A 26,122-nucleotide genomic window follows, 5' to 3' on the forward strand; every position below is an offset into this window, starting at 1 on the left:
CCACTCGTGGTCCTGCTCTCGCACAGCCTCTAAAACATGTAAAATCGCTCCCAGTTGAATTACATGAATGCTTTGGCCACTCACTCATGAATTACATACAGGGCAACACCACCAACTTCCCAGTCCCAGACCTTCCCCCAGAAATGTGTGTCTTGTATTGTCCAGCTCTCTATTGGACAATGCAAGCTCATATAAGGTCCCTGATTTCATCGGTGGAAAATGATACGCACAAACCTTGTTATCTCAAGTAGAGATTCCCAACGCTTCAATACAAACACACACTGGTTTAGATAAAACAAGTTTATTAACTACAGAAAGATAGATTTTAAGTTATTGCAAGTAATGAGGCATAAAAGTCAGAATTGGTTACAAAAAGGAAATAAAAGGTAAAATGCAAACTAATACAGAACTTAACAAGCTAAGTGTACTTAAAAGCAAAAAGAGTTTTCTCACCATATGCTTACAGCAGTCTGGCTGGATTGCTTCAGCCAGGACCTCCCCCGATTCAATTATTCTTCCTTTGTTTTTCAAATATTGTTTATGTCATGAGTAGAGATGAGGGGAGAGGTAATTTGTGGTGTGTGTCTTCTCTGTTCTTATACCATTCTCCCCTCCTTGAGGATTATTTCCAGCTGGGGTTTAAGTGACCGTCTGTTTATACAGGAACCACAGTTGACCCCTATTGTCAATATGTAAAGTTCTTGCTTAACACTCTTCTTCATACTGAAGAATGGCCACTTAACTAGGTGTTAGTTTATGATAATCCATTTGATTATGTTGATACCTGGTCGGACGTCAGAGTGTCTTTGTCTCTGAAGAAGTGGTTTGAGCCAGCTTTTCTAACCTTGGAACATGTCAGAACAATGTTATACAGTAAACTCTTACAACTTTACATACAATGTTGCCACACATATTTTACCCGGACAATAATGATCAGCAGATTGAGTTTTCAAATGATACCTCACAAGGCATACTTTGTACAAAATTTATCATAGTTTTGTAAAAAAGAGTGAACATTAGGTACAGACTGTCACAGCCTGTGCAAATTCTTTTGGGGCAGGCTCCATCTCTTATGTCTTTCATGTGTTTATACAGTGCCTCATGCATTGGGACACTGATCTCAGTTGGCATGATGGTGGTACAACTCCAAATGCTACTGTAATAAAATTAATAAAGAATAGTGCTTCTGTTGAGCACTCCTGTCCACAAGAGCCCCAAAGTTTGGATGTGTCACAAATATTTTGTGATCTTTGAAAAAACTTTTCCTCTCCTCTTCTCCCCTCCCCTCCAGGGACAGGTTTGGCTGAAAGACAAAGAAGCTACACACTGCAAGTTATGTGAAAAGGAATTTTCTCTTTCCAAAAGGAAGGTAAGATTGGGTAGAGATCTATATCAATTCCCAGTCTTTAAATGTCATATGTAAAGAACATTCAATTTACTACTCTTAGAGGTACAGCAGAGACTCTCACATGTGAATTAATACATAGTTATTTTAGGGACATGTCCTAAAATGCTTATATTTGAACGTCTCCGTCTGTGTTTGTTGTGTACATACACACATGGGCCCTGATTCTACAAGGTGCTCCATGTGGGCAGATCCCTCTGCCTGCACAGAGCCCCACTCATGACTTCAGGGGTTTGTCTGTGCAATGCACCTTGTAGGATCAGACCTTTTAAGTAACTTTTTAAGTGCACTGAGATCTGTTACTGTCTCAAGTAAATTATTACAGTTGGTGATATGCATGTGTGTCATATTTAAACAGTGTTTGCAATGCATATTTATACAAGAGACTAAGAAAATATGAATGAATATTTTGAATGAATATGAATATTAAAACAGCTTGAAGAAGGTTGTATTTGGGCATGTGCTTTAACTGCTTCTGAAATTAAATTATCTCAATCATTTTATTTTTTTTATTTTAAATCCTTTTAGCTACTAGATGAGATTCTGGACAGATCATTTCATTTTCAAATCAAACCCATATTTGGCTTCTACAAATGTAATTCAAGACATTTCTAGCATGTTATTTTACAGCATACATGATACTGCATGCATGGGTCTTGAAGAGCAAACTCAAGCCCCAGTTAGTGGTAACATTATTTATAGTGCCTTTTCATTTGATTTTGGTAATTTTAGTTATACTTCACTTAGGTCAGAAAAAAAAATAGGGGGTTCATAGATTGGTAGCCTGTCTAGAAAAGCATTACAGATTGGGGTTTTTCATGTGTTGTCCTGTCATCTTTACAAAACAGCCATCACACTTCTTACCTAGAATTTAAAAGTTTAATTTCAAAGAGTTCTGTTTCTGTATTTGTTATGACCGCTGATTATCAAATGTATAACACACTTTCTGTATTCAATTTAAAATATCCTTTGGTTTTTCCATCTTTATTTAGCATCATTGTAGAAACTGTGGTGAAATTTTCTGTAACGCCTGTTCTGACAACGAACTGCCTCTACCATCCTCGCCAAAGCCTGTACGAGTCTGTGATTCCTGCCATGCATTTCTTATACAGAGATGCTCTTCTAACATGCCATAGAATTCCTCTACAAAATATTTATGAACTATTGCTATTTAACATATTATATAAAAAGATATAATGTAAAGTATTAACATGTATATTCCTGGAATACAGGTTTAGATTTGGATTTTCAAAACATACTAAGACCTGGTCTACACTACAAAGTTAGGTTGATGTAAGCCACCTTGTGTTTACCTAGTTGTGCATGTGTCTACACTTAGTCTCCTACTGATGTAAGCGGCCTGTTATGCTGACATAGTAACACCACCTTCCCAAGCAGCGTTGAGCCATGGTCAATGCATCATGAGTGTAGATGCTGCGTTGCCCATGTCGACTCTAACAGTCCTCCAGCAGCTGTCCCATAATGCCCAACACTGACCGCTCTGGTTTGTTGTGTAGACGTGGCCTAAGGGAGTTAGATATCCAGCTCCTATTGAAACTTAATGAGAAACGGGTGTCTAGCACCCTTGCGCTCCTTTACAGATCCCAGCCTTTAATATTTGATTCTGTTTGTTGCACTCAACAGGCAGCAAAGGAATAAAAGGTTTTATATAGTTTTAATGGAGAGAGTATTTCATATTGAAGTTTTTCTTCAACAGAGTTCATGTAATGGTATTTAAAAGACATTGAACAAAAGTTTGACAGGAACCTATTCCCTTTTCTACCCAAACACAGACAGTGGGAATTTGAATAAACGTGCAGGCTAATTAAACAATTTTGTAAAATATATTAAATCAGTCTTGTTTAATTAAGCATAAGTATTTACACAGTTAACATTTCCCTTATTTTTAGTTATCTACTTATTTTAAAAAAACTGGGCTATTATTTTAGGAGAAAATATACCCTTATAATGGCCGAAATTACTCTCAGATATATGCAAACAACTTCCATTGATGTCAATGGAAGTTCCATATGCATATCTGAGGACAGAATTTTAAATTTAGATTAGTCATAAGTGTACATTATGTATTTGCCATATTACATTAGAAAAAAATCACCGCTTCACACTCAAAACACTGTTTCATTATTGTGCCTGTTTTTTAATACTTTTGATCTTCAGATTTCTGAGATAAACGGGAATATGTTAATTACATTGAAAAATCATCTTTAGGAGGAAATGATTCCATAAATGTAAATTAAATATATTTTGTGCTCTTTTAGGTCATATTCCAACTGAGGCACTACAGTAAAGTTTTTCTTTTCATAATGTTTACAGGATATAAGAATGTTTTATTTACTTTTAATTATTCAGTGGCGAAAAAAGGAAAAATCCAATTTTTTTTAGCAGTATTCTATCTGATTTTTAACATTTCATCCCCTAGTTTACATTATAATACTTTAGAGGCTTAATATTGAATTAGTGCATAAACATCCTTCTGTTCCTGCTACCAACTGCAGAATATGTTTACATCAAGATAAAATGCTTTAAAAGCTAAACATTTCAATAAAATATACACTAATCGTGGTCTAACTGCAAATTTCAGTAGTGAGTTAGTAACATGTTTTAGCCAATCAACTTCCAGGAGTGATTCCATTTAGTTGAAAAATATTAAATGAAGGAGCAACTGAATTACGAGGCTATAACTCTTTTATATTAAAGGTTTTAAAGCCCAGTATTACTACTTGTTTAAAAGAAGCCTATCTAAATAAATGAGAGAGAATAGAGTTGTAAGGCTATGTCTACACTACCATTGGTTTGACGGTGCTGCAGTCGATGCACCGGGGGAGCGATTTAGTGCGTCTAGTGAAGACCCGCTAAATCAACGGCAGAGTGCTCTCTGGTCGACTCTGGTACTCCACCGGGAACAAGAGGAGTAAGGTAAGTCGACGGGAGAGTGTCTCCTGTCGATGCAATGCGATGTAGACACCACAGTAAGTGAACCTAAGCTACGTCGACTCTAGCTACGTTATTCACATGGCTGGAATAGCGTAACCTAGGCGATTTACTGCAGTAGTGTAGACATAGCCCAATACTAAGCAGGACATGCCTTGTGTTAATAGGTTGATCATCTGTTTTAGCTGCCACTTGGCAGTGACAACTATAATTAGGTTGCATAACATCTTCTGTTCTAACTCCCTGTTTTCACTGGTTGTAACTTTTTCATACTCACCTTTTGAACTAAAATTTTCCAGACTCGATATCTGCTTAAAATGAATTTTGTTATGGAAACTTTTTTAGCAAGGAACAGTTTGGCCTGTTTTCACTATGAGGATAGTGGAGGTGGGGAAATACTTTTTCAATTTAGAAGAAAAATTGCAAGGTTTTTTCAGGTGAGAAAGGTGAAATATGGAAAGGAAATAGTCATAATTGAAGCTGTACAGAATATTGTTCTGGAGCAAAATGGGTTTGATTTGACCAAATGAGTGTTTGAAAAATCACTAGCCCCTTCCTTTAGACTTAGGCATTCTCCATTGGGGGAAGGCTCTGGCTGATGAGATGCTGTGCTCCTGAGGAGCTTAAGAACTTCACCAGCCCAGAGCTTTGTGTAGCTGCAATGTTAATAGGGTGCAGAGGCGACGGCTCCTCCTGTTCCCTCTGAGGGGTTGACTAGTGTTTTGTATAGGCAAGCTGACCTGGACTACATGCACAACACTCCTTAGACTGCATTTCTACTTTGACAAGTAGCTCTGTAAAAATGGTATGTAATTAGTCTGTATCAATGCATACAAACAAAGGGGAGAATTAGGGTTGAATGTGAACCCTTAACTTTGTCATATCCTGATATTTGTTTGAGTGCTTAACCATGGGACCTTAATGCTTTTTTGTATGCTTTGTGTGTGCAGTTCTTATAGCACTAAGACCTTTTCCTTGATTTTTCAGAACTTCAAATTTGATAATTAGAAACTTCTTTGAATCTAATAGAGAAGTTTCTGTTCTGATCTTACCTAAGGTAGAGTGGATATCTTGAGTTGTGTGAAAACAGAGTCCATTCTGGGAGCAAAATAAAGAGGTGAGATCTGAACTGTGTCAACATTTTTAAATTTACAGTAACCATTTCTAGACAGAAAAATGTAGTGCATTGTCTAGGTTTGGATTAGTACATTTGCACTGATAGTAAAGTATTTGTACAATAGAAATTCTTAGAGGAGTATTGTTTTGGTATTAGGAGGAGCAGCACTAAACTGGATTTATTGATATTCATCAGAATTTTTTTTTTTTTAAATTGGTCTTTTTGTTACAAAGAGTCTTTACAGTCAATAGGCCAGATTCTCCAGCATGTTATAGCCCTTTCGCATCAGTCTACCAATGCCAAGGGTCAATAAACCATATGGCCAGTATAATGAGCTATATGACAGCCCTCAACCTAGGGAGTGTGACCAAAGCACCCTAACTCTGTCATTCTCTGTCTGCCTGAACAGCCCAGGGCTTTGCTCTCACCTACACCAAAGTGAAGGGTATACTACATCAAAGACTGATGTAGCACGGGGATCAGGGAGCTGGTAATAGTTCTTGCTGACACCCCTCCTTAGCTTTGTCAGTCATCTATTTGAGAATCTGGCTCTAGTACAGGGATGGGCAAACTTTTTGGGCCGAGGGCCACATCTGGGTGGGGAAATTGTATGCAGGGCAGGGGGTTGGTGTGCGGGAGGGAGTGCGGGAGGGGCTCAGGGCAGGGGTGCGGACTGTGGGAGGGGGCTCGGCAGGGGTTGGGGTGCAGGAGGGGTGCGGTGTGTACAAGGGGCTCAGGGCAGGGAGTTGGGGGGCGGGGTGCAGGAGGGGTTCAAGCTCCAGCTCAGCGTCACTTACCTAAAGCGGCTCCGGGGTGACAGCAGCGCACACTGGGGCCAGGGCAGGCTCCCTGCCTGCCTGCCTACCCTGTCCCCGGCCCCGTGCCGCTCCAGGAAGCGCTGCAGCCCCTGGGGGAGGGAGGGCGGAGGGCTCTGCGTGCACTGCCCTTGCCACGTCTCCAGGTACCTCCCTGGAAGCTCCCATTGGCCGCAGTTCCCCATTCCCAGCCAATGGGAGCTGCGGGGGGCGGTGCCTGGAGGCAAGGGCAACGCACACGGAGCCCTCTGCCCCCCTGCCCGGGGTCCGCTTCTGAGAGCGGCGCCGGGCCTGCAGAGCCATGGGGGGCAGTCCCACGGGCTGGATCTGGCCCACAGTTTGCCCACGCCTGCTCTAGTACCTGATGTGAACTCCTACTGAAACCTCCGCAGCAGACTTATGAACTTCTGTTAATGCCTTAATGGGTTGTTTACATCAATCCTAAGTGCAAACCCTTTGAATGCCACATGCACAGATAAACTCTTCATGTCAAAATGATGTACAGTACAAAAGACAGACAGAATGGACTTGTTTAGGTGCAGATTCTGCCCCTATGGGTGTATAGAATAAGTGGTTCCACTGCATGTGGCGGGGGAGAAGAATGGATGAGGGTTGGGAGTGAGAGGAAATCCAACAGTGTGGTGTTGAGGCTAATGATTGTGACTTCACTGAACTATTGGCTAGGCCTCAGTAAAGAGAGATGCAATAATTACTGTGCTTACAGCAGCCTGCAGGCTGTTCTAGCAAAAGCTATTTGTGCTCTGTAGTAAGCTAAATTTTGCAGCAAAATTCCTGCATTCAGTGACCCTTCGTTGTGGTAGGTGTCTTAAAAGTAAAAAATTGAGATTTTTAATTAAATATGAAAATGAAGAGTATAATCAGTAGACTGTTTATTTTAATATTATTTCTTATGTTTCCCTTCATTTTGAGTTATTGACATGCCAAAATTTTTTTTGCACTGACCACATAACTGTATTGTAGATGCTGTCCAGAGCAAAGCTGGAGATTTTGCCAGCTACCCAAGAAACACTTGGGCCTTTTAGCACCTGGGTGGGTGTGGGAGACAGTCTGAGATGGTTCGAAGAACATTTGCAAATGTTCCTTCTAAAGTAATCAACAATTTAAATGTCAACAAGTGAAATATTTGTCATCTCTAGGTTTCAGAGCCATGTAAATGAATAGGAAAGTTCACATCTCAAAGTTGTTTCAGGCTGTGCAAAAGTAGGCAGATATCACTACATCAGTTACACTTGTGTTGCATTTTCAAGTTCTTTGCAACTGTAAGTGTTAGAATATTTATTAAAGATGTGTAATTGTATGGTAAAGTCTGCAGTCATGGACAATATGGGGCCACAAAGCTGTTCTGCTCCTTGGTGAGAGGGGAAAATTCTCCCTTCCCATCACCTCTCAAACCTGCAGAACTCAGGCTGTGTGAGTGAGAGGGTTTGAGTCAGCGTGACATGACATGATACATCCTGCCCTTTTTAAAAATGGATATTGCATGGCAACTGTCTGCTACTAGATCACGTGTACCTATTCCTGTAGTGGTTGATATCAGTTAAATAACAATACACCGAGCAATTATTACATGGGATAACATCTCTATAAGTTGCATTTAGCATACACCTCACCTGAACTCTGCTCACCTATTTCTACTGGGACGACTAACAATCCAAACTTTTGACCAGTTTGAAAAAAACAAAACAAATGAAAACCCACTCTGTCAGAATAAAGCTTCTTTCTTCCATATGAATGCCCCAATCCTGCAATAAGCTTTGCACACTGAGTTCATTGTGGGATTGGGCTCCAACTGCAGAATTTACTCCTAAATCTGCACTTCTTTTGTGTTAATCCTATCAAATAGGGTCCTGTTCTCCAAGTCCTCTCCCTCCAAAGAGCTCAGTTCAATGCCATATCCTTTATCACACCACATACTGGCATGTCTTCCTTTATGACTTCCCAGCACTTCTTGGGTCAGCCTCTCTTTTTCCCTTGATCTCTTGGACTCTCATAGTTGTCAGGACTGCACTTTACATGGCCAAGCCTTCACCCCCTCTTTTTTTTTTAATCTATCAGTGTTACTATGAACATGTCTCTTAACAAGACATTCCCCACCAGGTCTTTCTTGTTTACACCACTCATCCATCTCAAGATTTGCATTTCTGTGGAACAGTGCTGTTGCTCAACACTCAAGTGTCATACACTAAAACTGGATGAACCACTGTTTTCTAGACTTCTCTTTTAAGCTTACTGGTAACTTCCTATCTCTTTCCATTTGACCCAGGCATTTGTTATTCTAGCTCTAATTTTGTTCTTCTTTCCCCCAAATCTGCACTGGCCAGTGGAAACCCGAAGAGTTATCAGCCCAATTATTTCCTTTATCCACAGGCTTGGATTGCTCCTATTATAGGAGCAAGATGGTTTTGAAATAATTCCATTTTTTGACTCAGCTTCATAAATCATTCTTGCACATAAAAAGCTTAGCTGTAGCTTTTGAGAGTAGTCATGCAATTAATGTTCTACTGATCATGCCAAGAATTTAATTGTAATTGCTTATGTAGCTTTTGTAAAGAATTTTTTTTAAGATTTTGAGAGTTTTGTAAATTAAAATAATGCAAATGTTTGTAAACATGTAATTTGTTTGAAGAAATAAAATGACATAACCAAACTGTGCACATAAGCTATTATTTAAGTATTTTGAACACTTGACAGTTTCCACTATTAAAATACTTTGTCTTAATATTGCGTCACACAATGGGCTAAATGCTGCTCACTTTATTCCTGGAGGTACTACCCAGCAGTGGGACTGTGTGAATAAAGTGAGCAGGATTTGGCCTAGTATGTAGATTTGCACTGGTTTAGTAGTACCCCAGCTTTCCATGACGCCTGATCTCAAAAGCTGGAGAAATACACCCCTCTGGCTGATACCCTGAGAGCTAGGAGCTATGAGGTCCAAATTCATGCGCTGATCGTTGGAGCCCTGGGCACATGGAACCCCACTAACGAGCCAGTGGTGAGAGAACGTGGAGTCGGTCAACACTACGCTTGGCTGATGCGGCAACTCATGTCGTCAGACGCCATCAGGTGGTCAAGGGGTATTTACATAGAATACACTACTGGACATCAGCAATACCAGGAGGGATGAGCTGGAGTGCCGATGAGAAGCAGTCAGGAAAGTAACATACTTCCCTCATGGACTTTTTTTTCTCTCTCTAAATGAACCTATCCTAAATTTTCAATTACTGAGGGACAATCTTCACTCTATATATTTTTCTTTCTGCTACCAACTCTGTATAACTTTTTTTCATGAGTAATGTACCCAAGTGCATGGATGCTAGATATCTAAACTGTATTCTTTAAATTCATTCACCTCAATTTGGATTATTGCTGATTATGCACTAGATCTTATGACTTTAAAAACAAACGTATTGTAGATAATCTAAGCACTATACCCACATGTACAGACACTCTTTCCTCAACCTATGTATTAACTAACATTAGCTTTAATAAAAATTTTAAATCTAATTTTTTATAGAGATGTAATCAAATAAATTGGAAACTAATGTAAATTCTTACATACTTTATTTTATCTTACTAAAATTTCAATATTGCTTAATTACTGCACTGCCTTCCTGCTTAAACCTCTATAACTGAAACTTTAAGGTTTCCTTATTTTTGTAGGGGAGAAAAAGTTTATAGCACAAACTAGTCTCTTAGAGCGCTATAAGTAGGAAAGTGCAGTATTATCCATTTCTTTATAAATAGATAAAACCACTACCCTCTTTATGTTGCTCAACCCATGCTGCCCTGATTTTGGACTATACTAAAATAGCATGTGGATAACACCATCTCAAACATTAGAAATCCATCTTAATAGGTTTACTTGGTCCTGCTGCAGTGTAGGGAGCTGCACTTGATGCCTTCTTGAGGTCCCTTCCAGCCCTACATTTTTGTGATGCCTTTTTCTTTTTCTGGATGGCTTTGAGTAAAGAGCAGTTACTTACCTTGTTAAGTAACTGGTTCTGCAAGATAATTTTGACCAAAAAGTTGTATCTTTTTCTTTCTCCCTTTTACTACCTACTAAAACTAGCTAAGGATGGAGAGCTGCTGCCCATGTTTATAGCCCTCTGTACTTGAATGCGATCAGGTCACTTGCCAATGCTCGGCCTTTCCACCTGATCTATTAACGTTATAGGTTGCCCCTTGCTGTGAGGCTTAACATCATGGAAGAGATGGTGTAGCTTTTCTATTTGAAATCTGTTTATCCCTTAGAGCGATATTTCAGATTTAACATTGAACCTATTGGCATAATGTGAAAGGCTGTAAGTCATTTCCCAGACCTGAGGAAGAGCTGTGTGTGCCTGAAAGCTTATCTGTCACCAACAGACAATGGCCCAATAAAAGATACTAGCTCACCCACCTTGTGTATTTATTTCTACTCACTTTAATAACTTATCTTCAGATAAACTTCAGATAAGCAGTTCTAGTTCAGTATCAGATGGTAGTGACCCACTGACTGAAAATAGGCCAGGTAGATTGCAATGCGTTGATCTCATTCCATTCCCTCATATCACAAAAGACACCATTTGCTACCGCAATGTAACAGAATGCACTTACTTTTGGCAGCTGGACCTTTTACATAAGAGTTAGGTCAGAGTGCAACAAGTTGTATGAAAAAACTCTAAGTAGATTTCTATAAGAGCTATCCACCATGTTTCAGAAGCTAGGAATGAGGCAAGGAGATGCACAACTTCAGCTATTTGACATGTACGCACCTAATTTTCAACAGGTCTCTTTCACTGCATGTGCAATAGTTATAGCTAGAGCCCTGTGTAAATCAAGATTAAAAAAAAAAAAAAAAAACATTCATGACTAAAGGGCAAAGTATTGAATTTGCACTGAAGGAATTTTACAATTAAATTTAGTTTCAAGGGACAAATATTAAAAAGGGGTAGTTGGGGGGGGTATTTTCACAATTCCCATATCCCTGAAATTATGATTTAAAGAGGGCCTTAGTTATAGGCATATTTGTCCAAACCCAGAACTAGACACATCCAGCTTTTCTACTTATGACTGAGGGAAGCTTACTTAGCTTTATCCTAAATGGCTCTCCCCCTCAATAAAAAGATAGCAGAAAGCCCATCTAATGGAGTGGTGCAGTTTAGTTCAGTCCTATGCTACTACTATTTTCAGTATAAGGAAGGCATTATGTCAACAGATGAAGTTCACTTCAGTCTAGAAGAGGGGTTCTCAAACTTCATTGCACTGCGACTCCCTTCTGACAACAAAAATGATTATGTGGCCCCAGGAGTGGGGAACTAAAGACTTAGCCTGCCCAAGCCCCACTGCCCTGGGCGAGGAGGCCAAAGCCAAAGGGCTTCAGCCCCAGGGAGGGGGCCTGTAACCTGAGCCTCACTGCCCAGGGCCAAAGCCCTCAGGCTTCAACTGCAGCCCCTGGCAGTGGGGCTCAGGCTTCAGTTCTGGCCCTGGGCCCCAGCAAGTCTAAACCAGCCCTAGCAACCCCACTAAAATAGAGTTGCAACCCACAGTTTGAGAACTGCTGGTCTAGAATATTCAGGATCAAACAAAGCACCTTTCCCTTTTTCCAGTATCTAACTAGCATGCCTTTTCCTCACCCAGACCACTTTGATTGCAGCCACTCAGCACTTAAAGTTTGACCTCACCACACCCTCAAAAAGTCTAGGGCACAAGTTTCAGATGGGTTGTGACTCAAGAGATCTGCTGTCCATATCAAAAACACAGATTCAGCTGTGGTTTTTCATATCATAGGGCCTGCTCTATAAGGAAGAAGTTGAGGGGAGGAGTGGAAAAGATTAATACTATTGCAGCTGTAGCTACACTGAACAAGACACTCCCATTTTAATTCTCTCAGATGTTTTGTAGACCTCAAGCTAATTTGACACACACACTTCCTAGCAAAATAAACTCCATTCTATTGTCTCCCACAATAACACATTTATTACAAACACATTACTTGCAAAAACAGGTGACAAACTTTCAATAACCAAGAGCACATTTGACAAATTAGAGGGAGGCATTTAAGGACAAGCAGTTAAAATTTGGAAGAGCACGGTGGCTGAGAATTATGAAATACCTTTTTCTTCATTATACATCATGTATGTTAGTGTCTTCAAACAACATGGTTCCAAACATCTTACATGTCACAAATGCACAAAAACATTACCAAGATGTGGTTGGGTTGTGTGAAAGTATTTTGACAAGTATTGGTCTTATATGTTTGCTTTCATTTGAAGGGGTATTTGGATGCCAAATAACTCCCTAAAATGATGAATCCTTTCTTCAGTAAAAAAGCAACTGCCAAATTTTGAATAGATGCAGGCTATTAGCAGCTATTCAGCAGCAAAACTACTTGTATTTTCTTTTCTGAACAGACTCAGGAAAATGAGACCCGTGCACAATTTGACTTAATGCCATTTAATATTCTGACATGTTTTGGATATTAAGTATATTAAAACCAGATATAGTTTAACGTAACTAGTACTCTGTCCCATTTATTTTTGTGTCGTGTTCATATGGAAAAGGAAACTTTAGTTAAATTACCTTCAACCATTACTAACAAGACAAATTGGTTTGTAAGTATAAAGACATGAAGATTTATCAGTAAATGTGAAACTTGCTCGATATTAGTGCAAGGATCAGCAAACTGAGGAACTGAGTTGCCCGTTCTTATGGACACACAGATCAGACACCAACCAACCTATACAGTTGTGCATTTGAAGATAGTGCTTTTGACATGAAAAACAAGGAAGCCAAATTTGTAACTTTTAGCCTCCGTACCTGTAACTTAGTATTTTGTTGTGGGATTTTTTTTAATAGTATATACTTGAAAGACAATTTAGAATAGGTTGTAACCAAAACCAAACTAATCTACTTTTCTATCTTATTCCTTTTAACAAGTGTATCTTTAATCTAAGATTCAATTATACCATGTTTACAGAGAACTGAATCAGTGTTACAGTACAACCACCTTTAATAAACCAATAGTACATCTTAACCAAATGCATTCTTGAATATGCAATACATCCTTAGGAGTAGCTAGTATAAAAAGTATCAACATCAGTGGTTTGAATATAAAAATTTATTTAAAGTCAGAGTATGCAACAAATAAAACCTACAGAAAACAGATTTCCCCATCACAATCTGTTGCTTACCAAATAATATTGTGAAAACACATTCCTTCAGTCATTATAAAGTTCTTAAAATACAAAAGAAATTAAATTTTGTAAGAAAGTCTAGTAGACCAGATACTGTTTCTTCCAGGATATTTTGTAGAAGCAAGGTCACTCTTCAGTACATTCCACGCCATCCACCTCCACCCATACTGCCTTGCCCATAGTATCCACCACTATTTCCACTGCCACGACCTGCAAAATAATTGATTTAATTATGTACTCAATTCTCTGAACAGTTACCAGTTTCAGAAGTAGTTCTCAATTTGATTCACTGAGACCTGCTTAGATGATATGAGCCCTTGTTTTTAAACTATTAAATTGCATTGAAAATCAGCTAAAAATGTTCCTTTTCCCAATATTTCTGTGTGAAAACAACTGCTAGTTGTCAGAAAAGTTTGATTCATTCACCAGTGGGAGGAAAGGTGGTCTATAATGAAGACATCACCTCTGGTTTAAAAAAAAAAAAAAATTCAAGTTTTAAAAATGCGTCAATTCTAAAACTTCAAGTTCTCACTTTAAAACCACATAAAAACTTTCAAAGTGACAGTAGGGCTCATGTAGCTAATTCGCTTAATTAAAAACAAAACCACTACTTACCATATCCACCCAAGCCATCAGGAGTACCATATCCTCCACTGTAATTGCTACCCATTCCCATTCTGCCAACAGAGCCATAACCTCCTTGATCTGGAAGGTAAAACATGCAGTGTTATAATGAGATCAAGTTTGTATTTGCTAATGAACTAAAATTTGAAGCCATACATACCCATTCCATCTCTGCCATAGCCTCCCATTCCCGAGCCTCCTCCAGCAGTTGAATTCAGAAACAGTTCAATATATCGATGTTCTTTTAAGAAATTAAAAACAAAAACAAAACAAAAACTACTCAGTATTTTAGGTCAGTCAGTGTTAGATTAGTTCCTAGTAGATAACTGTGACAGTAGTAATAATGAATATGGACAATTTGCACCCTTATTGGTAGTCTCAAAAAGACAGTGACTTAACTGAATAGACATTGAAACCTCTTACCCTGCATGTGGTCATCCCATGCCAGAGCTGATATATACTGGCAGGGCAGCATATGCTGCACATGCTTTGTGAGTAAAACGGTTTCAGACTTTCGATATTATTTTTCACAAGCTATTAATGTGAAATCAAGCCATGAAAGAAATAAACAGGAAAATCAAGCCACACCACAATGCAGCCTAGGTGCAAGCTCAGATATTTAAAGGAACTTTCAGGATCTGCAGATGTGAAGTGTCTAAAGGCAAGAGCCTGCCTCCCCTCTCTACTTCCACTATGCCTCAGGCTAGTAGGCTCTAGTCATGTTCGTAGCACCTTAAGAACTGCTTCTCCTTCCTACTGCCAATAAAACAGAGAGAAAGCAGAAGGCAGGGGGAAGTAAGAAGTGAGCTGAGAGCATGCTGTCAGTTTCATCTTAAGTGTTTACAAGACCCCACTGACAGCTCTCATCTAGTATATGCACAAAAGACCTAGGAATCTAATTAGGGCTGGTCACTGAATGGTTAAAGTTCACACACTGGTAATACTTACGCATGTTATTTTTATCCTTAGACATGGCAGCCACTGCATCTTCATGTGTTACAAACTCCACATCTGCTTCTCCTGTTGCTCTTCCATCTGCCCCAATATCAATGTGAACTCTTATAGGATTCAGTGGTGAGAAAAACTAAAAAAAAATTAACGAATTAACAATGTTCATTCACTAATATCAAAATAATGTTCAAGCATTGTATTAAACAGCTTTAGCAACAAAATTTAAATTACGATTTTAAAGAGCTCATTATGATAAGTGACAGTTTAAAAGAAAATGTTTGGAATTACTGAATTATTTTTAGTTCTAATTTTCTCAATCGGTCCAATGTTTCTTATTCCTAGAGTATGAACAGATTAATTCCCCTTCTAGGCATGACTATATTCTCTATGAATACTGCCTCATCTTATCATAGTAAGATTTATCCAAGGACCTTTACAAAACTTAAGATTCTACCTGTAAGATGGCTAAGTAATATCCCATTTGTCAAACAGGTAGACTAGATACAGAAAGGTAAGTGATTTGTTAAAGGAAACAAAACAAGTCAATAGAGCGAAAAATAGAAATCTGGACTCGTGGATCTTGTCCTTTGCACTTGACATTTCCCATGATTGGTATAATTAGTATAACAATTCTTCGAAGTTAAATATTGTAGAACAGTAGTTGAATCAAATTTAATAAGCTAATTGGTACTTGAATGTGTGAATTGATACAACTGTGACTTCTTTACGTTTAGATTCTCCGTAAGCAGCAGTTAAAGAGCAACATGGTCAGTCTGAGTTGGTCTGATAAGACTATGGCATTCCATCCAGGGGAGAACAACATTTGAGGGAAAACAAAAGCTTCAATTAAGTAAATGCTTTCATAATTGAAACCTTTTAAGTAGCACACTGATAACTTGTAAAAATGTTAGTATACTGTTAAAGCTCCTAACCTGCAAACACTTAAGCATGTGTTTGCAGAACTGGGGCATAATGAGATACCTGGGTAAGGTGCGTATCTGGGAAATTGAGAAATATGGTAAGCCAAATCATGGTTGTTGCCTGTGCCACATGAAAGCCAAAGTACAGAATAAGTAATGAAAGGTGTTTTGGACCAGGCACTCCCACCAGTCCATGGGTTCAGTAATAATTTTAGGATCACGCATCAAGCAAACTATCAGTCCTACACAAGTGTGCTCTGCACCAAAGCTTTATAGCAAAGTTCTTTACCATAAAAAGATCCAATGACAGAAGCTGAAATTATGTTTTCATTTTGAATTTGAGGCATGTTCTCCCCCCCCCAAAATCAGGATTGGAACAACTTAGCAATGGACATAGTGATTATCAGTCACTTGGAGTCTTTAAATCAAGCTTGCATATCTGTTGAAAAAATATTTTGTATTTCAAACCACAAGTTATTGGGCTTGATACAGGAATTACTCTACGGCAGTTATGCAAGAGATCATCTTATAGATGATGAGGGCTGCTTCCAGCCTTAAAATTGCAATTATTTCCAAATCTGACAAGCTAACATCCCCTGCTAGAACTGAAAAAAATTGCTTTGCATCATCTAAATACAGGCTGGATATCCCACCTTTTGAATGGCTAGAAGCATCTCTCTCAAATAGACTGAAATGTAACTGCTGTTGGATAACAAGAGTAGTGTGGAGAGAAGCCAGAGGGTAATCAGAGAGTGGTACCACTTAAGATGAAGTAGAACCTAAACAGTTTTCATTTATGTCTGGAAAATTTTATTAACTCCTCACTTGCTGGTCTGTAAATCTGATGTCAGAAACACATCACAACCCTCCCCCTCACCCCCCCCCCAATTTTTAAGAACGGTTCAGTTTTAATTATTTCTGCTGTTTCATAGTATGCTAGTAACATTCTAATAATGTTGAAAAGTTTTAATTAGGAGCTCTCATATCAAGAACACTTTCTGCAACTAAATCTCAACCAATGGGACTGGACAGATGGCTAAGCCATAAACCTGATCATTTTCTCAAACTGCTAGTCAAAAGAACAACTGTGTGCATAAGGATGGGATTTTCAAAAGCATTTAAGGGAGTTAAGCTCCCATTGACATTTAGTGAAAGTTGGGTGCCTGTCTCCAATACTTCTGAAAATCCCAACCCTAAATTGTGAGTCTAATGTTGTGTTGCTGCAGATATAAGCAATTGTTTCCGCTTCAAGAGAAACTACAATAGATTGAACGAGATTAATTGCTGACTCTTAGAACAAAAACACGGAGAACTATGAATAAAAATAGCTATGTCTGGGAGAAACAGCAACATGAAAAGCTACAGCACAACAGTAGGAGAAACTTTTTCCTATCATACTTACGTTAGCAATATCATTTTCTGTAGCTCGAAAAGGCAATCCTCTCATATGAACAAAATGACCACCATGGAAACCTGAACTTGCATCTCCAGCTCCACCATAGCCATGTCCTCCCATACCTGTAAAATAATATATTTGAGAACCTCATGAAAGGCTGGGAAGATTCAACTACCACCACTGGTTGCTACTTTCATCATGCAACTGCCACTCTTGACTGGGACTTGGTAACAAAAACATTTTAACCCCAACACTAATACACGCCAGATATTTTTACTTTAAATTGACCATCTGGTGATTCCTTCTCGTATGAAGGAGACCAATATCTGTTCTTTGGGAATACCCTTTAAAACAGCTCATTATGTATAAAATTTTTAATTCTTGATTTTACCTCTCCCATCTCTCATTCTGTCGTCATAGCCATCATTTCCATAGCCATAGTTATTATATCCACCATAATCATCAAAGCCACCATATCCTGTACAATTTAACAAGAAAAGTGTGTGAATGTACTATAATTACAAAATTATAATACAATATATGAACAATAACATTTTTGCAACCTTTTGGTAACTCGCATTATGTGCTGATGATAGTAGGATTTCTCAGCATCAAGTGTAAATGAAAAATTCCCTGCATCAATTAAAAAAATAATGTCCTGATGTGTTCTCATACCATTCCTTTACCTTTATAAACACGTATCATCATTTTCATGGTCTCATTTGGTAATGACACCATAGATAGCAATCCAGATTTCAAAAAGACTCTCCAAACCTAGTAGGTACTGATATTACTGCCATTTCTGTATTTCTTGACTAAAATGTCAGAAACATGAAGAAACTGACAACAGAACCTTTGCTCATTAGATACACATACCACCGTCATATCCACCACCTCCTCGACGCATTCTGTCATACATACTTCCACGCCCAGCTCCATAATAACCCCCTCTTCCTCCTATTGGTCTATCATATGGTCCCGGTCGTTGCTGTCCCATCATTCTTCTTGGTGGGTCATAGAATCCTCTGATTTCACTCTTACTACTTTTGAAGATTTCAATATACCTAAGTAAGAGAGGATTTTCAAGGCACAAATAAGAATACATGCATAAGCTGTTTGAAAGTTACAACAGATTTTGTAGAAAATTATTTAAATGCCATTTCTATAACTAGATGCAAAATCCAATAAAAAAAGTGACTAGAGATACCATACAACTTAAGTTTCACCTAATGCCTTAAGATTCTTAAGTGTATCAAAAGAAAACTTTACATTGGTAAAATTTACTACTTGAAAATTCTAACTGTAAAAATTAAATTCAAAAGTCTCTGAAACGTGTTCCCCCAATATGAAATAATACAGTTGAAAAATGGCTGACTATAGATTTATCACAGAATACCCTACACAAAAAGACAAAATTCTGATTTTAGCAAACTACATAGTATTACTATCTTCCCCCACCCCCCAAATCTATTGTATTTTCCAAGTTAAACTTAGGATCATAAATATAAATTCTTTAAAATAGCCAGTTAAAATATTATGGTCCCCACCCCCCAAAAAAGCATTACTGACCCACAACCCCCAAAAATAAAGATTTAACACCATCCCAAACTCTCCATCCCCACCTGTGCCCTATTCTTTCCTTGTGTTTCCCCAGAGCATTTTCTGCTATCTCCTTTGAAGCAAACTGCACGAAGGCCTCCCCTGTGCTTCTCCCCTGGTAGTCCAGCGTCAATGTTATCCCATTTGGCACGATTTCCAACCCTTTAACCCAAGGACAAATAACCCCATCAAGGGGAACAGTGTTAAAGGCTGAAACATTCCCATCTGTAGCAAATACTTAAAGCAAATCTAAACAACAAAAAAATAGCTTAGTTTCCCCCATCACCCAACAAGACAAGCCAATGATTTTTCATTAAAAATTAATGGTTTAGCCATATTTGTTCTAGTAGTGGTTTTTTTTGTTTAAGCTACACATGAATAAGTCTGCCTACATTATATGAAGATATCATAACTACTAGTCAAATATTTTAACTGTGCTCCAAAAATCTAATAAACAGAGTAAGTTATTTCAATATGCATGATACATTTACTACCTTGACTAAAAGTTAAGACATATTCTAGTCTTTATTGAATCTGAACTTATTTGTACTTTAATTAGACCAGCATAATTCACAGTTTGGAAAAACAATCTAAAGTTTAAAACAAGATTCCCCCTCCCATCCAAAAAAGTGGGTATTAAAAGTTAAACTATGTGCAACACTGATGTGATAGAAACATAAAAACAAAGTCACTGTACTTTGACTATACTAGAGATACCTTGAAAGAACTGAACAATCTCCTCTTTGCTGCAACCAAATGGCAGTCCACGAAGTCGTACTGTTCCATCACTAGATGTATCATTTGGACCATTGTGTTTCCCAGTCCAGTCCATCTTGCTACTTAAATCAACACACTACAAAAAACAAGGAGGAAAAGTCAGTGTTTTAGAATCAATGTATTGCTACCCCAATCCCCCTCCAAAACCCAACTCCATACACATTTAATTTTACCTCAGTTATAAGCTAATATGATGCATCATAAACTCTATTACTGTTGCATATTATAGTACAACTCCAGAATGTAAGATACATCCAGAAGGGTATCAAATATGGCAGAGTACTGTACTGCCAGAGATTTAGTTGAACACACAAAGCAGACAAAACTTAGTACACAATCCCTCTAGAGTCTGACAGTCTCTCACATGCACGCACATCTTCACTTGCCTTGCTTAAAGGGGGTTGAGATTATACAAAAAAATCCCCCTTAACTCTTGACAAATTAAATCAAGAATTATGCCCCATTTTTAACTTGGTCTGCTGTATGGGCCTTTTTTGAAGACAGGAGAATAACTTTACTAATGATCAGAATGCTTTAAGTTAAAAACCTGAAGAGGAATACAGAAAACAAGGACTATCCTGAGAGTCGGGGTAGACAAAGAACAAGAATAAAAGTGAAAGCTGAGTTGTAACTTGGATCCCCAGTAATGGCACTTTTTTTTTTAAATCTCATTAATATTATAGTATGATTCAAATTTGACAAACGAGACTATTACTGTTACTATCAGAACACATCAAGAATATCAGTTTATAAATTATAGACTTGTATGAATTAAGCATCAAAACACGGTATTTAGTTTAAAAGCAAATATATGCTACTGGGTCAACAAAAGAAACGATTCTTTTATTACTATTATACTGTAACTACTAATATTAGCACTTACATAAATCAATTTTGTCTTCCAAGCGCAGTGTGTCTGTTAATGGATTAATTCCCACAACACCCTTGTGAGGCAGAAAATATTATCCCAACAGAGGAAGTCTTTGGGGAGCAAGCTGCAGTAACCCGGGAAAGGGGGACGACTAATCCACTCTGAGACAGATCCCTCCACAGAGCGGGAGACTCAGGCAATTCGCGCCTCGGATCGCACTAATCCCATGGGGGGGTCTCACAATAGGCCGCGAGGCTGGGCACGGGTATGACAATGGCGAGACCTCGCACGCGTTACACCGCGGCCCCGCCTCTTCGTCAGCCAGGCCCAGACGTCTCTCTCCGTTGCCGCCCGCCTTTGTGGTCGCGCTGCCGCTCAGCCAGGCCGCAATACTAACTACCGCCAAGTGCGCGCCTCTCCCGCCGCCCGCTTCCAGGCGCCATTTACCGCAGCTACTTAGCCACTCCCACCTCCCGAGCTCCTGTCTCCCAGGGGATCCCTCAGGCGTCTACTTCCATCTCCCCAGGAACCTCGCAGCCTCCACCCACAGCCCCTCAAAGGCTACCCCGCCGTGCAGTCGGGCTCCCGCAGCCACTGCCGCGTTCAACGCCACCACTCAAAATGGCGGCCGCGCCCGAGCTAGGCCTCGCGAAGAGTCGCCGCCGCATCGCCCCAACCGAGCGTTCTCGCGGCCTTCAGCGCCCTCAACACGCTCGCCCGCCCCCCTGCTCGGGGGCGGAGATGTCTGTCCGCCCCCAGGGCCCGAACTGCTGCAGCCACCTCCTCCGGGTACACCGGGCGGACTGGGCTGCGGCTAGCTCGGGCCCTTCTCCCCGTACTCACCGGGAGATCCTCACACTCTCCTCGATGTGCGGCGACGGTAGGCTCTATGGTGGAGGATGGGGGGAGCGAAGAAACCTCCGCCTCCTCGCTTCTCACCGGCGGGCGCGTTGCTTGCTTGGCAAACTACGCAGCGAAGGCAGAAACAGGCAGGTACGATGGCGTCGCGGGCACACAAGTATCGCGATAGCCACGCTACGCACGGGAACCTCAGCTCTGCTTACGTCCAAGGTACCGGGAATGGCGCATGCGCACCTAAGTCAGGCTGAAGAAAAGCGCACGCACAAGGGAAAGGTACTGTTCTGCTCGACAATAACGCCGAGTGGCTATTAGGTGCAAGGGCGCATGCGTTACAAAACAGTAGGCGTATGCGCGCATGCGTAAGGTAGTCGTTATAAGACCTAGGCTGCCAATAACATGCATGTGTCTTTAATAGCATAGGCAGCGCCACGGTGCTGCTTAGGCGGTCCCGCTAGATTCCAGAGCAGAGGGAAGGGAGGTGGCGCATGCGTAGTTGTTGGGTGGAGGGTAGCGGTAGTGAGGGCTATTGTGCCTTTGTAACGGAACCAGACACCTTCGCCCTGAGGCGCGAAATCCCCTGTTCCCGCCCCACAGGCGGCAGCTCCCCTCTCCCCTGAACGCCGTGACCTGCCCACCGCGCAGGCCAGCACCTTTCCCCCTCCCCTGCTATCTTCCCTTTCAGCGGCTGGACCCTCCGTCTCGCAGGCCGCGATCTCTCGTTCAAATGACCTCTGCCCGGGGGAGGAAAGCCCGGCTATGCGCAGTGCTTATTGTAGCCACGGACTACAGTGCCAGCGCAGGAGCACGGGGGTTGTTTGGGCTGTTTGCTGTGGGGACAATAGCCAGGCGTGTCAGTGCATGTCCCAGGATAAAAAAGATGGGGGGCCGTTTTCTAGCCATTTGCCTTGTGGTCGGGTGGAGAGGCAGAACATCTTGAGGCCTTTGTAATTGTTGTGTCGCTTGGGGCTTTTGCACCTGGCCACAAACATCACCTTCACCCACCTGCATGCTCTGCTGTCTGTAGCATTATTAAGAAGTAGGCTGAGAGCATTGGTCAGGCTTATGCTCAACCAGAGCCTAGTCGAGCCAAAGCTGTAATTGGTTTCTCTTTCATTCACTTTAACATAGTCCTAAAACTATTCTCCCCTGATGTCAGGTCTGGAACAACTCAAAAGTCATAGAATCATAGAAGATTAGGATTGGAAGAGACCTCAGGACCAACACCAACTAAATCATCCCAGCCAGGGCTTTGTGAAGCCGGGCCTTAAAAACCTCTAAGGATGGAGATTCCACCATCTCTCCAGTGCTTCACCACTTTCCTAGTGAAATAGTGTTTCCTAATATGCAACCTAGACCTCCCCCACTGCAACTTGAGACCATTGCTCCTTGTTCTGTCATCTTCCACCACTGAGAACAGCTGAGCTCCATCCTCTTTGGAATCCCCCTTCAGGTAGTTGAAGGATGCTATCAAATCCCCTCTCACTCTTCTCTTCTGCAGACTAAACGAGCCCAGTTCCCTCAGCCTCTCCTCGTAAGTCATGTGCCTAGCCCCCTGATCATTTTCATTGCCCTCCACGGGACTCTCTCAAATTTGTCCACATCCTTTCTGTAGTGGGGGGCCCAAAACTGGACACAATACTCCAGATGTGGCCTCACCAGTGCCAAATAGAGGGGAATAATCACTTCCCTTGATCTGCTGGCAATGCTCCTACTAATGCAGCCGTTAGCCTTCTTGGCAACAAGGGCACACTGTTGACTCATATCCAGCTTCTCATCCACTGTAATCCCCAGGTCCTTTTCTGCAGAACTGCTGCTTAGCCAGTTGGTCCCCAGCCTGAAGCGGTGCATGGGATTCTTCCGTCCTAAGTGCAGGACTCTGCACTTGTCCATATTGAACCTCATCAGATTTCTTTTGGCTCAATCCTCCAAGTTGTCTAGGTCACTCTGGACTCTATCCCTACCCTCCAGCATATCTACCTCTCCCCCCCAGTTTAGTGTCATGTGCGAACTTGCTGAGGGTGCAATCCATCCCATCATCCAGTTTATTAATAAAGATGTTGAACAAAACTGGCCCCAGGACCGACCCCTGGGATACTCCACTTTATATCAGTTGCCAACTAGACATTGAGCCATTGATCGCTACCCGTTGAGCCCGGAATCAATGGATATGTGCCTAGATTATATTAAGGACACAGTAATATCAGTGGCTATACAATTATATCAAAAGATATAAATGGAAAGATTAAAAACAAATTTTAAATTTAAAACCGGGCCTGATAATCTGAAAGCACAAAAAGCTTGGTGTCTCATGAAATTGGGCTAAAAGTGTATCTTAGATGTAGGGGTGTCATGAGAAAGACTTAATAGCATACAAATTATCAAGTCTTTCTGCACACCTACTGAAACATTAACTTTGAGATTTGTGCTAGTGCTTGGAGAAAGATTAGTTATTCTGCTCTTTGAAAGAACCTTTAAAAGCAACTTTGTAAAGATGGAAAGAATGCAGATTTCTGTTTTCACAATTGATGTATTTACATGTCAGTCATTTCGTGGAAATCTTACAGCAGTTTGTCTCCTTGAAGACGTAAGTTTAAAAAAAAATTATTTTAAAAGCAATTAAAATGTTATTACCTATGCTGTATTTAAACTGGGCCTGACCTTACACAGACTCCACTTCCATTCATTTAGAGTTTTACTTGCGTAAGACTTCAGTATCTGATACTCTGTGGATAGAGAGGGCTTCAAACCAGTGTTGTTAACATCAACTATTATGAACATTAAATTCTCTTTTCAATGAAAAATGTTTAATTTTTTTAAGAAGCACATTTTTTGAAGTTGATATATGTCTTTTAGGAATAAACTAATTTTGTTCCAGATTATTTGAATTTTTGAAAAGCTTTAGAGCAACAGAGTAGGAAAACGAATTTATTGAAGTCTGATCTGGTGGGCAATAGCAATAGAATGGATCTTGAATGTATGCTGAAAGGAAACTGAATAGGGAGTCAAAATGACCTGGGGAATAAAGACCAGAGTAATTCCTACAATTTCTAAAACTTGTTTTTTCTTTTTAATGAAGTGGGATTTTTTTTTCCAACAGGGAAGAACAGGAGGAATAGAAAGCTCAGGGAACTGTTAATGGGATAAAGAGCCTTTTACCTCTGTGTGGCTGGTTCAACTTTAGCTCACTTTAGTAGAGAATAAAAATGTATGCTACTTGATAACTGTGGTAGTTTCAGTCCAATTCCTGGTGGAATTGTCCATATCACTAAAAACTCGGTACAAGTGCTACCAATTGGCACTCAGTCAGTCTCACCAGAGAGACCAAGTTTTAGACTGGGATGCAGAATTCACTACCCTTTCATTACAAGAGGTGGTTTCACGAGATAAGGTTTGAGGAATATTGATAGAGCTATCTGTGGATGCTCGCATTGCCTCTGTCTAGTCTAATTTATCTGAACTGTCTGTTTCTTACATTAAACATTTAAAAACAGAACCATACTCTATCTACATTGATGCAGTTTCAAGAGAACTGAAGGAAATCATTGCACTCCCTCTCCCCTTCCAACAGGGATCCTAGAACCATCCCTACTTAACCCAGGACTGGATTAAATAAGCCTGAGGCATGCGCCAGCTCCCATTTGGAGTGGTGGTGGAAAGGGGTTCCCCTCCTTTCCCAGAGAGCCAGGAATAGTGGCATGGGGCCAGTTTATAACTCCTTCAGGGACAGCAGCACTGTCACTCCTTCTCTTAGGAAGATCAGGAATGGCAGTGCAGGTCTCCTCACTATTTAGCTAAGTAGTCGTGGTGTAGCTGCTTATGTGGATGTGTTGTGCTTAAAGCACTCTTTCCCTCCTGTCACACAGTCCTCTGGTGGGGCCCTCTGGAGCAGTGGGTCTTGAAATTAACATCCCATTGAGGTGCATGTAATTGTTCCCCTCTCAGAACCATAGTTTCAACATGTCTGTAGGCGTAGATGTTGCTGAATCTGTAACATTCAAATCACATTCCCAATCTTTGTAATCATGATGGCTAGATAAACCCTGAAGTTCTAGGCATGTGCCTATAATGCCTATCCCTGGCTCTGGCCATGATTTAACCTACCCCTTCAGGAAAAACCCATGATGGAACCTGCAGTGTCTCTGGACACCAATAGGATTGCCAGTCCTACCTGTTAAAAAATTATGAGTCAAGCAGGGCCGGCTCTGGCTTTTTTGCCGGGGGGGCAGCCGGAGCCCCTGGGGGAGGGCGGCGAGCCCCGGCGGTGGCTCCGGTCTCCCCCCCGGCGGCCAGCGCGCGGCCAGAGCGCCGGGGGCAGGGCGGCGAGCCCCGGCTGGGACTCGGCTCGGCTCTCCCCCCGGCGGCCAGAGCGCCGCGCTGCCCCCCTCCAGGTGCCGCCCCAAGCACCAGCTTGGGTGCCTGGTGCCTGGAGCCGGCCCTGGAGTCAAGCCTCCCAAAATGATGAGATAGGCTAAAAATCTTGAGTTTTTAAAAAGTTTCTGTTATTTTTATTTGCCTTCTGCTTTGGGTGCTGTTAGGTTCACATTTTCAAGATCTCCTTCTACAACGAGGTCTAGAAATTACTTAAAAAAATGAAAGCATAGATTTTCATGTAATTATCTGACTCCAGGATATGTGGCT

The 26,122-nt window shown here is 40.7% G+C and overlaps 2 protein-coding genes across 9 annotated transcripts in view; one reads left to right on the top strand and one right to left on the bottom strand.

Annotated features, from left to right (window-relative positions):
• RUFY2 (RUN and FYVE domain containing 2) overlaps nucleotides 1-8,957 on the top strand; it is a 65,110-nt gene extending 56,153 nt beyond the window's left edge. For 2 of the 5 annotated variants that reach the window (XM_024210056.1, XM_024210059.1), the window contains 2 exons: nucleotides 1,292-1,369; nucleotides 2,398-3,734. In XM_024210056.1, coding sequence (XP_024065824.1) covers nucleotides 1,292-1,369; nucleotides 2,398-2,541 — 222 coding nt within the window. In that variant the 3' untranslated portion in view covers nucleotides 2,542-3,734. Of the gene's footprint in view, nucleotides 1-1,291; nucleotides 1,370-2,397; nucleotides 3,735-5,344; nucleotides 6,078-7,446 lie in introns of those variants that run through there. The other 3 variants (XR_003899807.1, XM_029911341.1, XM_024210060.1) reach the window with 3 other exon arrangements.
• A 4,437-nt stretch (nucleotides 8,958-13,394) lies between these two features.
• On the bottom strand, nucleotides 13,395-21,666 carry HNRNPH3 (heterogeneous nuclear ribonucleoprotein H3). Of its 4 annotated transcripts, none has more exons than XM_024210062.3 (10): nucleotides 21,467-21,666; nucleotides 19,693-19,828; nucleotides 18,999-19,137; nucleotides 18,253-18,440; nucleotides 17,768-17,854; nucleotides 17,383-17,498; nucleotides 15,058-15,193; nucleotides 14,270-14,350; nucleotides 14,101-14,190; nucleotides 13,395-13,695 (listed from the first exon to the last, which is right to left on the bottom strand). In XM_024210062.3, the coding sequence occupies exons 2-10, from the start codon at nucleotides 19,805-19,807 to the stop codon at nucleotides 13,619-13,621; spliced, it is 1,029 nt and encodes a 342-aa protein (XP_024065830.1). In that variant the 5' UTR covers nucleotides 19,808-19,828; nucleotides 21,467-21,666; the 3' UTR covers nucleotides 13,395-13,618. The 4 variants fall into 4 exon arrangements, with proteins under 4 accessions (XP_024065830.1, XP_024065832.1, XP_024065831.1 ...); XM_024210064.3 differs by having other exon boundaries at nucleotides 18,298-18,440; nucleotides 21,467-21,660; XM_024210063.2 differs by lacking the exon at nucleotides 21,467-21,666 and adding an exon at nucleotides 20,636-21,429.
• Nucleotides 21,667-26,122: the final 4,456 nt, after the last annotated feature.

This window comes from Terrapene carolina, unplaced genomic scaffold (assembly GCF_002925995.2).
Source record: "Terrapene carolina triunguis isolate 2854851 unplaced genomic scaffold, T_m_triunguis-2.0 Scaffold95, whole genome shotgun sequence".
Classification (NCBI taxonomy): domain Eukaryota; kingdom Metazoa; phylum Chordata; order Testudines; family Emydidae; genus Terrapene; species Terrapene triunguis.

Coding starts and splice junctions, on each gene's coding strand:
- HNRNPH3 (XM_024210062.3), bottom strand. CDS start 19,807: ATGGACTGGACTGGGAAACACAATGGTCCAAATGATACATCTAGTGAT. Junction 15,194..17,382: donor CAGAAAATGATATTGCTAAC/GTAAGTATGATA, acceptor ATTTTTTTTTAG/TTTTTCTCACCACTGAATCC. Junction 14,351..15,057: donor TAAGGATAAAAATAACATGC/GTAAGTATTACC, acceptor ATTTCTTAAAAG/AACATCGATATATTGAACTG.